Raw genomic sequence first — 11,832 nt, 5'->3', positions numbered from 1 at the left:
ATTGAACTAGCAAATATAAAGATATAGTTATATTTGCGCTTTATACTTTGATACCAATTGTATTCAACTTCATATTTTAACAGACATTTTACAGTATAGTTAAGATTAACACTAACTTGTTCAAGTATTAGCCTGTTGTGCTTCCTAATATTCGATTGATAAGGCGTCATATTAAAGAAACACAAACAAGGTAAACTTTAGATGCAGTTACTAACGGCATCAGTAGTATACCGGTGTTCAAAGGTCATAAATCGATTGAAAAAAATCAAGGTAACAAACTGAAAAGGTAACACAGTGCCTATAAGAAGAAAACAAAGGAATAACAGGAACTTTGAAGTGCAGCAAAAACGAGCGCCAACAAACATAGAAATCAACTACATGTATTTTATAACAACAGCCGTATTTTTGACTTTGTACAGCACATTTTACGAAAAAATGGTGGGTTGAACCTGGTTTAAAGGCTAACCAAACCACTTTTCTTATAATGTTACAAAAACAAAGAAATTCAAATATTTGGGACAGCACTTCTGTGCTGACATGCATTGTCATTGATATGGTCATATTTATAAATTAACTGTTTACAAAACTTTTGAATATTTGAAACACTAAGGGTTTTTTTACCTCAGGAATAGATTATCTTAGCTGCATTTAGCAAAACGTTCAGGATTTTTTGTCCTCAGTGCTCTTCAACTTCGTACTTTATTTGGCCTGTTTAACTTTTTTGGATTCGGACGTCACTGATGAGTCTTTTTTAGACGAAACGCGCGTCTGGCGTTAGTACAAAGTTTAATCCTAGTTTCTAAGATGAGTTTATTTACAACCACTGGGTCGAAGCCACTGCTGATGGAGTTTTAATTCCCCGAGGGTATCACCAGTCCAGTAGCCAGCACTCCTGGGCTGACATGAATTATCATTGATATGGTCATATTTATAAATTAACTGTTTACAAAACTTTTAAATTTTTCAAATACTAAGGTTTATCTACCTCAGGAATAGATAACCTCAGCTGTATTTGGCAAAACTTTTAGTAATTTTGGTCCTCAATGCTCTCAAACTTTGTGCTTTATTTGGCCATTTTAGCTTTTTTTGGATTCGAGCATCACTGATGAGTCTTTTGTAGAAACGCGCGTCTGGCGTTAGTACAAAATTTAATCCTGGTAACTATGATGAGTTTATTCAATGGTCAGAATTAAAGTACATTAAGATGTATTAAGTACTCAAATAATCTAAAAAATAAGAAAAAAGTCAAACAACCATCTTTATGTGTTCACAAGTTATGTATTACAATTGGCACAATCTCATATCAGTTATTGTCCAATATATGTACATTGATAAGGATTTTTCTCTAGAATTATCAACGTTCGACCAAGAATGACAATATTCTTTCCAGTTTTGCTACATCCTCTTTTAATATAACACTGTTGCTCGGTGGGATGATGTATCATGCGTTCGTATCCAAAACCTCCAAAGCAAATCTCAGTTTAGCCATGGTCAGTATATCTTTCACGCCTAGCTGTTCTCCAATAACCTTGTAGTACATATCTGGTGACTTTGGAATATAAAAATAATTTGTAAAAACAATGAACCAATTTGTTTTCATATTTGTTCTCATTTCAATATGCTCGTAAGTAAGTAAAACTATGTATTTTGTTTATATTTTTTATGTGTAAGACTGTATAAGACTTCTACCCAAATCATGTCCCATTGTCTATTTTCTTGTTCAATTGAGTGGTCATCCTCTTTGTAGCTTTAATTTGCATGTTTTATTGTTGTTTTGGTTTTACCACAAGTTCAGTGGGAAATAAAAACTTGTAGACCTCCTCGACCTCCTATGGTGTTATGACAGTTCTTGTCCATTCGTTTTTGATATTTTTTGTTATTTAATTTTGCCATGTGATTATGGACTTTCCGAATTGATTTTCCTCTAAGTTCAGTATTTTTGTGGTTTTACTTTTTTTTTGTAACTTGATGTTACACTTTGTTTTGACGCGCGTTTTTTTTTTGTTTTTTTTTGTTTTTTGTTTTTTGTTTTTTTTTCGGAGGAGGAGTCAGTTGTTAGTAGTTGATGTTGTGTGTTACACTGACAATATGATTTTTGGATTCCTGTTATCTTTTATATGTATATGAACTTGTGAGTTGTTGCCCAACACTTATTACATTATCATACCTCATTTACTAAGACACAAAGAAACGCAATCTCTATACCAGTTAATCTTCCCAACAAATTTCTGTAAAAATAATGTATTTTAACATCTTTAATACTTCTTTAAACTTTTCTTAAATAATTTCTACAATTGTTATTAATTTAGAAATGGTAATGTTTCTAATACCCTATATTTAAGTATTTAATGTAATTCATGATTAGCTGTGCATAGAAAAGATATAATAAGCCTCAGTTCAAATCCAACTTTTCTGTTAATACTGACGTTGCGCACGATGTTGGTACGAATTCCATTTTGCTATTAATTAGCATAGAAATAAATACGTAGATCGGTCAGTTAGATATAAATATAGTGATTTCTGGTTGAATTCATTACATTGGACTTGAAAATAAAGAAAACCTACTACTACACCTTGGTAAACTGTTCTTATCCTTAACCTACTAACATATCTTGGTAAACGGTTCTTACCCTCAACCTACTAGTATACCTTTGTAAAACCTCTGTTTTCATTCTAAACCTACTAATATACTTTGGTAAACTGTTCTTATCATTAACCTACTAGCTTCCTTGGTTAAGTGTTCTTATTCTAATCCTACTAGTATACATTGGTAAACTATTCTTACCCTCAACCTACTAGTAATCTGTTCTTATTTTAAACCTCCGTGTATGCCTTGATAAACTGGTCTCATCCTTATCCTACTGTTATGCCTTGGTAAACTGTTCTTACCCCCAACCTACTAGTATACCTTGGTAATCTGTTCTTATTTTAAACCTATGAGTATGCATTGGTAAACTGTTTAAATTCTAAACCTACTATTATAAACTGTTCTTACCCTCAACCTACTAGTATACCTTGGTAATCTGTTCTTATTTTAAACCTACGTGTATGCCTTGGTAAACTATTCGTATTCTAAAACCTACTAGTATACCTTGGTAAACTGTTTTTATCAAGCCAACCAGCAATACGTTGAGGGGTCCACTTTTTTATTTTGTCAATCTCAACTGTCATTTTTGTTGACTTCGCAGAAGTTGTACTCGAGAACGATACAACATGATTGTTTTCCAATGCCTTAAACAGAAAAGTGAAATTTATAACATTTCAACTGGAAATGGTAACGTATTCGAACTTTATTAAAAGAAGAATTGTTTCTAATCGGTATGTAAGTGGAAATTGTGGTTTTAAACAGAAAATGTTTTGATTTGTCTTCTTTAAAAGATAATGTAAACATACAATTACTAGTACACCACTTATCAGTATATAGTAATGATAAAAACTTAATGCGTGTAAATAAAAAGTACCTTAACAGTTGTATACTTAGTAACCATAAGCATATCTATATATTTTGTCTCTTGTTGTACATGTAAATATGTGGCTGAGTGTTTCCAAATATAGTATATTGTTATTGTTACCAGTATTTAAAAGTACTTGAATATATAATTTACGTAATACCTGAACTTTTATGTCCGTATTAGGCAATATGGTTGCCGTGTCCGTCATTTCTTGTAATGAAGTCTGTACATCTTTGATTAACTCTTTCATCTTGTTTTCGAAAGCATATTTCCCACTAAAGTCGTAAAATAATTTAGCACCAATGATAAATCCCAACCACCCATCAGGTTTATAACCACCCTCCATCTTCAATGGTATTATCTTTTTCTTCAACTGAAATGCGTATTCCGCCTCTAATAAAAAAAAAATACAATAATTCTACATAATTAATAATTGTGGATCATCATGTGATGTGTTTTCGTGCTAATAACAATTTTCACTGCTTACGGTTTTCACTGTTGAGTTTTTATTCAGGTATTTACTCAAATTCTAAAAGCATGTCCTATCGAATGATTTTAGGTATCTAGTTTTTTTTGTCAAGGCTTTCTACGATTTTTAACCGTTTCCGATTAATTCGCGATTTTCGTATGTAAAAAAAAACCGGCGTCATATGTTTTCATATGAATTAAAAATCGGATCAGTTCACGGACAGGAAATTACTATATAATCCGGAAATTAAAATTTTCTAAAGTCGTGGTTCTGGTGATCGTTTGAATCATAATAAAGGTTATTCAATACTTTTCAGTACTAGAAATAAATAGTAAATAGTTTTAGGTTGGTGTTTCATGTGCTGAAATTGTTACATTTTTATTTATTTCAGATTGACACCTAGTTTCTACAAAGGACATTATTTTTTTTGAAAACAAAATGCAGTTTTTAAAAATAGGGTTTAAATGTAAAAAAATAAGACTGTTTTCATCTTTGTGTATCAAGGATATACAAAAAGAATTGTCGATAAAATATTGAATAAATGGATTTTGGACACCCATTTTATATAAGAACCATGATAATTTGAACGCGCTTGTTTGTAATAAAAATGACCAAAACACCACATGACAGTGACATGTCTTGAAGATCCGATGTCGTTCAGGCAGACGATATAGCTATACTTCATGTAACCCCTAAGAATATTGCTCAACAACTACTCTAGCGAGGCATATTTTTGGCATTAAATAAAAATGGCCAATCTGGTCAGTTTTTATCAAATTTGTTCTAGCGTCTTTTTAAAAATATGTTTTAAAGATGTCAAGATGTAGTGTTGTTGTTGTTCCAAATATAGAAACCAAAAAAAACCACCACAATATACGCGTGTGAAATCGAAACAGATGAAATATGGATGATACGAAAATATATAACATACGAAAACATATGACACGACGATAACTGTAAAAGGATTTAAAGCGTTTATTTGGTGTTTTTTTTGTGTTTCAAAAGACCAATTCCGGTTTAACAGGGATGCGATATGTTTTGGTGGATTAAGCTAGAGTATATAGCTACTTATATCCCGCAGTCATAGATAAGGGCAGATATCTCACGTACTAACCTCGAAAACAAGAACGTGTCTAACCTGTAACGTCATACAAGTTGAAAATCACTGTCTAGTATACGGTAATAAGTAACAAAAAAATACATAAAGTATAAACCTTTTAAATGACGTTGCTAAAGGATATTCTTATTGTTTGTTGTATATTTAGTAGCAAATACAGGTAAATTGTAAGTGCAATACAATTGATGACAATCGTGATGTATCAGCCATCCGTGATGATATCGATATCGGTTGCAAAGGCTTTATCAAACCCGACGTCACGTACATTTGTAATTAAATATCAGTCACGGTTACAACAGCTTTATCAAACCACTGATGTGTATTACGTCATGTGTCGTAAATATACTTAAGAGAGATACGTTGTGCCTCATGAACATGTATATAATAAAGTGTATATAATATATTTTTTTCAATATCACACACCGTATCAACCATCAATCGATATAATCACTCGAGCAGAGCTCTGATATTATACTGGTGTCTCGGATGGATACAGGTGTGATATTGAATAAACCATATGATATTCTCTATAGATATATTTTCAAGTCTTTCTCATATTGAAAAAAATAGTGGTCCTACTAAATCCCTAAAATCTAAGCCTAGTAGGAAGACAGGTTCAAAAAGTATAAAATATACAGGTATCGTGACGTATGATACCTGTGGTACTAAATGTACCTGGCGATCACTTCTGTTGTAATGATATAGTCTAAAACTATTTTAGCATTGCTATGACAAAATACTACCCTGCAATTAAATCAAATCCTTGTCTAACAATGCATGGTCTACAAGTGTTGCAACTGTAAACTAAATACTAAAAAAATACCTGCTCTACAGTTATCGCTGTTTTTATACTTTTGTGAAAAACAGACGAGGACAATGTCGGCTTTCTCTACAGCAGTCGCCATTGCTTGGAGTGTAGATCCGTGCATATCATCAATATCCATCCATACTTTCATTCCACTGTTTCTAAGGAAACTACATATATGTTTCATGATCTTCTGATGGCCCCAGTTGTAACTTATCATGACATGACTGTCATTTGTAGCTTTGCTCGTCTTACTTGCGTCAGGTAATTTTAAATTTTCAACTGAAAAAGTTTGCAAACGCAGAAGGTTAATTTAAACAACTTTTAATATTTACTCATTCAGCAAGGAGAAGCACTGTTTTCTTTGAAAATTATATGATTATTGAAAAAAACATGAAGTCTTTCAGACAGGCTTTCTAACCACCTTCATGACCACAAATGTTTTGAACTAGCTGACACAGTATTACTATAGTTCAAACTAGGTTTTTAACATGATTAATACAAATAAAGAAAGAAGACCATTACCGATAGTAATAATGAAACTGAAGTCGAAAAAAATATAATGGAAATATTCAAATAAACTCACCTATTTACTCATTTGATTATTAAAAAACAACATGAAGCCTCCTAGCCACCTTAGTAACAACAAATGTTTTGAACTAGCTGACACAGTATTACTATAATTCAAACTAGGTTTTTAACATGATTAATACAAATAAAGAAAGAAGACCATTAGGCAGCAACCATTTGATTTTCTGGGGGGGCTATGGTTTTTTTTGGAAAAAAAAGTTTGTTTCCAGTTTTTGGAGAAAAAAATAATTTGTTTTTGATTCTGAGAAAAAAAAATTGTTTGTTTCACCCTCAGCTGCCACTATATGTAATGCTAAAATTGAAAGAAAAAAATTGTTTTCGACTTGTCGCGAAAAAGATAGATTGTTTTTCGCCGCAGGCGAAAAAAAAAGTTTGTCCAGAAAAAAAAACCATAGCCCCCCCCAGAAAATCAAATGGTTGCTGCCTTACCAATAGTTATAGTAAAACTGAAGTCGAAAAAAATATAATTGAAATATCCAATTAAACTCACCTATTTGCTGATAGTATTGAGAAGTTCTCAGACCATCCTTCATCGTCCAAAGAGCTTTGGTACAAGTTCTTCTAACCTCAGAATCTTCAGATTTACTGTGTCGAATAAATATATCAATGACACAATTATTATCTTTGTTTTCTATCATTTCGGATTGGTTCTGTTTGTCAAAGGATAAAGTCCACAATGCCTTCACAGCCTCTGAAATTGGTTTTGATTTTCATTAGATTAAAACTACATTGCATTATGGGGGACTTTATTATTTTGTTTGGTCTAGCAGGTCCACACGTCATTCGCAAAAATTCAGATCCTCTGTAACAAAATTAAAGTGGACGCATGTTTAGTCATGACTTACTTTTTGAAATTTTTGGTCCTCAAGCTCATCAACTTCGCACTTTATTTTGCCATTTTAACATTTTTGTATTCGAGTGTCACTGATGAGTCTTTTGTAGACGAAACGCGCGTCTGGCATTAATACAAAATTTCAATCCTGGTATCTACGATGAGTTTATTTATCAAAAAACCAATTTATTTACTCTGCACAAAACAATAGGTATTTTGTCTAGTGAAACTTGAATGCTATTTTATTTCACAATTTAAGTTCTATTGGTAAAGTACTGATGACAACAATCGAATTAGAAACTACCAATTGATAAGTTTGTACTCGCCATTACAGTCATCGCAGACCTTAAAAGGGGGCTTACTATCAAGAGTCTAGGTAGGTGCCAAAACAATGTCGATTGTTTACTATGATACATTGTATGTGTGCAATTGCAAATGTTGTCTTCCTTCAAAATACGTGATGTTATTAAGACAACAACAAAATAACCAAAACCCCGTATTTTCCCTTGTAACAAGATATTCACAACTATACTGAATTTTTAACTACTGCTGTGTAAACTGTTTATGCATTGACAGATGAAACGTTAATATCCTGTTTCGCTGTCGCTTGGATATTACTAGCAACAAACTTTGGACGACCATGCAACAATACATATACATTATTTCTTTTTACACATTAAGAAGTCGTAAATTGTCTGTGTTTTAACTTGCCTCTCTGTTCTTCGGTGTATTTTGGTTGATCTGCTAACTCAACCAAGAGTGGCAAAGTCCCGTGTGTTACAACCGTTCTTTTATTTACATTATTCCGGGCAACCATTCTTACGGCTGAAAAAAAAAGAGATTTATTTTAGACTCAATGTTTGATAAATGTGGCAGACTACTAGTTGTTTTCTGTCTAGCGGCAAATAAATATAGTCATGGGTATTCAAGGCGATTGTCCTTAGGCGATGGAGATGTCATAAAGAGTTGTACTTTAATTGTCACGGAATAAAGTGTAAGATAGTTGTCAGTAACGGATCCAGAAATGTTCATAAGTGGGGGCCTACTAACTGCCTCAGAGGGGGCCGCTCTGGTCATGCTTCCGTGATTCCCTATATAATCAACAATCATGTTTTTTTCCAGAAGGAGGGGTCGGGCCCCTGCACCCTCTTCCCCCTAAATCCGCCTCTTAGAAGGCATCTTGTAAAAGAACAGTGTATGTGTTTAAAATGAAAATGCATATCCGACAATGAACGAGATAAATTTTAATTATTCTATAATTTGTATGTCAATCAATATGTGACACAAAATAAGATAGGTTATTATTATTTCTTGAAAGAAAGTATACCATTGGTTCAGAAGAAAAAGGGAGGGTAGAAATAAAAGAACAAAAGAAGCTAAGCGTTTAAAAGCTATTTGGGTAAAGCGACAAGATAGTGATGTGGGGAATTCAAATAAATTTTATATTTTAGGCTAAAATATTTCGGTAAGTTTTGTTCAAACCTGTTCCAAATAAACGGTTGAGATAGCAATTTGGATAAAGTTTTGAAAAACATCCAAACATTTTATTAAATGATCTTTAAAAGTTAGAAAAACATCTGTTGGTGTCAAATGAAGCGACCGATAATTCTTGACATTTGAAAATAAAACTACATTTTGAAAAAATTTGATTAAAAACGATATAATTTACGTACATTATACTATCTAAATGTCAAAAGCTGTGTTGATTGCTTATAATATGATAAATAAATTGAAAGAGAAATCAAACTGGATAGCTGAAATAAATTGTCAAATTCAAACCCAGTGCTTGAAGTGTACATATGCTCTTCTGTATTTTTAAAGAATGTTGGACTATTCCTTTGCCCTTAGTTTGTTTTATGCTTTATGTGCACTGATTTTGTGTCATGGATGGAAACCCCATATTCTTTGGGTTTTTTTTCTAAAAAGAGTGAGTCACAATCTTAAAGTCAGAAAACTTAATAAACAGTTATACATCGTTCGTGCGAAAGTTGTGACGGAAAAGTGGAAATCGACATGTAAAAGCACCCTCGGGTGTGAGATTTTCTCGTTGCGTTGAAGATCTACTGACATCGATCTCAGAAGCTTCCGAAAACATTATAATCTCTACTGACATCGATCTCAGGAGCTTCCGAAATCATTAAATAAAATGTAGTAATAAACTTATCTAAAATCAATGAGGTGGTGCTTTTGATACCCGGCCGGGTCAAACCAAAGGTTTTTAAACTGGTTTTTTTTTCAATATTTCTCTACCACACTTTCGGCACATCAAAAAGACCATAAAGGTTAGATTGGGTCGGTTTAATGGGTCCTTGTTTAACTTGCTTTATTAGCCAGTACACTAAATAAACCGTTTCAGCATGTCAACTAGTTTCCGTATACAGTATAATTATAAGCTACCGCATTGAATATGCATGTTATATTTTCCGCTAAATATTAAAAGAATCTATCTCTAAAACAAATTTCTTCACTGAGCCGTCACGGTCGCCAGTTTATACATATATTTATTGTTTTTCAGAACTATTTATAAATTAAAAATCACAAAAATCTGGTGTCTTTACATTCTTAACTTACTCCTTGTAATTTCTCGAACAGACCATCCATGACAACGCCTTATTTTACTGTGCATTGCTTTCTTAAGAGATTTTACCATAAATGTAATCAAATCATCGTTGCTCTGAAGAATCCTGCTTTCCTCCTCATTGACAACATTTGCTAGAATAGCAAGACTTGCAAGTCGTTTTATTTCCGAGGAGGAGTCAATGTACGGTTGAACAGCTTCTATAATTCCGATTTCTCTAAGTTTCGGGATAGAATCTTCGTCTTGTGCAATGTTATGTAAAGTTCCCAATGTCGTGGTTAGTAAAATATTGTCATTTTCCTGAAAGTATATTGTATTTTCATTAATAGTCAATGAAATATAAAAAAAAAAAGCAGATGTGGTATGATTGCCAATGAAACAACTCTCCACAAGAGACTAAACGTTATGACACAGAAATAAACAACTATAGCTCACCATGCGACTTTCAACATAGAGCAAAGCCCCTATCGCATAGTCAGCTATAAGAGGCCCCGAAATTACAATTTAAAACATTCAAACGAGAAAACTAACGGTATATTGTAAAAAGACAATCATAATTTATGATTATGAAACCATTTGCTTTCCTTTCGGAAAATGTGTAAGATTTAAGTACTCAACAAGTCAAGCAAACAGAAATTGTCTATCCAGCACTTGGAACCATTGATTATAGTTGAAGTAAAAATGTTGCTTTCGCAGAATAGTTTGCTTTGTCTCTAACTACAATATTTATTTTACATTGTACAAGTACTTATTGTTCAATACATGTAAACACAAGCTTGGGAATAGTGAGAGGGATACATTGTTACATTGTTTTGTGCTCTATCTCCGGATTGAACATTGTATAAACTTTAGCATTTCCACTATTTTTTCAGATACTGGACAGAAAAAGGTTGCTTTTTATTTCTAATTAAAAGTTTTTGATATTATTTAAAGTCTTCAAAAATATACCTTTAGCTCTTGTTTTAAATGTGGCTCTTTCCATTCGTGTAGTTTCTGTATCAAAATTTTAAGGAAATCACTTTGCTCTAAAATTGTCTTGCACACATTTGGGTCTCTGTTGTCGGTAATATTTTGTAAAAAGACAATCATGTTCTTTAATGGCTTGAATATTGCTCCGACCGGTTTCCCTTCTGAGTTTCTGTAACCAGAATGAAGTATAGTTTTACATAGCTCACAGAATATCACCAAAGTGTTATTATCGTTGAGTATGAGCTCTCCGGCAAGAAGCAGTCTATATTCAGTTCTTCGTTTAATTGAACTTTTCTTAAGCCAGAAGTAAGAATTATAGATTTTTAAAATGCTTGATCTCAAGGTTTCGGTCAAATGTCCTTCCGATGTCCGATCGTGTTGACTGTTGTTAATCTCTTTCATTGTTTTTTTGGCTTTCTCCAATAACTCTAACTTTTTTACTTCAAAATCTGTTTCTGTTAAAATATCAACGACCTCTCTGGTCTCGTCATCTTTCTCTTCTTCTTCGTCTATTTCCGTCTTCCCATCTTCTGTAGCCATTTTCTTATCTACAATATTTATCGAGGTATTAGCAGCTGAATGAACTTTGCTATTAGGTTGTATCATATGACCATTGTTAGCACCTATATTTCCATTGACACTCTTAGAATATTTATCCATTGCTTTAAGGTGGTATCTAACACTACAGGGAGATAACTCTGTAAGGTCAGCTAAACGTTTTAATTACATTGTGTTGTAAAGGGAATATTAAGATTCTCAATGATCAAAATTGGTGTTTGTCAAACTGCTATATAACCAGTGTAATTTTTCTAACAAAATGGTTGGTTCAAAATTTTTGAAATTTTTATGTTTTTGTTGAAGGGTCAAAGTAAATACATTGTCAAAATTTTATGAAAGTTAAACGAGCCAAATTAATTTTAGTAAAAGTGTTGGGTACCACCTTAAGAACTTGAAACCTTCCTGGTGTTTTGATGTACTAAATATTTTCTACAAAATATAACCATTTTTTTTATACGTCT

General features: G+C 32.6%; 1 protein-coding gene across 1 annotated transcript; it reads right to left on the bottom strand.

Moving 5' to 3' along the window:
* Positions 1 to 1,245: 1,245 nt before the first annotated feature.
* On the bottom strand, positions 1,246 to 11,406 carry LOC143072623 (uncharacterized). Its single transcript, XM_076247662.1, has 9 exons — positions 10,793 to 11,406; positions 9,838 to 10,144; positions 7,978 to 8,091; positions 6,925 to 7,125; positions 5,862 to 6,125; positions 3,613 to 3,845; positions 3,092 to 3,231; positions 2,168 to 2,228; positions 1,246 to 1,549 (listed from the first exon to the last, which is right to left on the bottom strand). The coding sequence occupies exons 1-9, from the start codon at positions 11,351 to 11,353 to the stop codon at positions 1,442 to 1,444; spliced, it is 1,989 nt and encodes a 662-aa protein (XP_076103777.1). The 5' UTR covers positions 11,354 to 11,406; the 3' UTR covers positions 1,246 to 1,441.
* Between the last annotated feature and the right edge of the window lie 426 nt (positions 11,407 to 11,832).

This window comes from Mytilus galloprovincialis, chromosome 4, assembly GCF_965363235.1.
Source record: "Mytilus galloprovincialis chromosome 4, xbMytGall1.hap1.1, whole genome shotgun sequence".
Classification (NCBI taxonomy): domain Eukaryota; kingdom Metazoa; phylum Mollusca; class Bivalvia; order Mytilida; family Mytilidae; genus Mytilus; species Mytilus galloprovincialis.
The sequence above is the reverse complement of the archived record's forward strand: the minus strand, read 5'-3'. Positions and strand labels throughout refer to the sequence as shown.

What these genes read in the sequence shown, in the direction of transcription:
- LOC143072623 (XM_076247662.1), bottom strand. Translation starts at nt 11,353, where the DNA reads ATGGCTACAGAAGATGGGAAGACGGAAATAGACGAAGAAGAAGAGAAA. An exon ending in ATACACCGAAGAACAGAGAG is followed by an intron (nt 7,126 to 7,977) that starts GCAAGTTAAAAC and finishes AACCAATTTCAG; the next exon opens with AGGCTGTGAAGGCATTGTGG. An exon ending in TTTGTGTCTTAGTAAATGAG is followed by an intron (nt 1,550 to 2,167) that starts GTATGATAATGT and finishes TATATTCCAAAG; the next exon opens with TCACCAGATATGTACTACAA.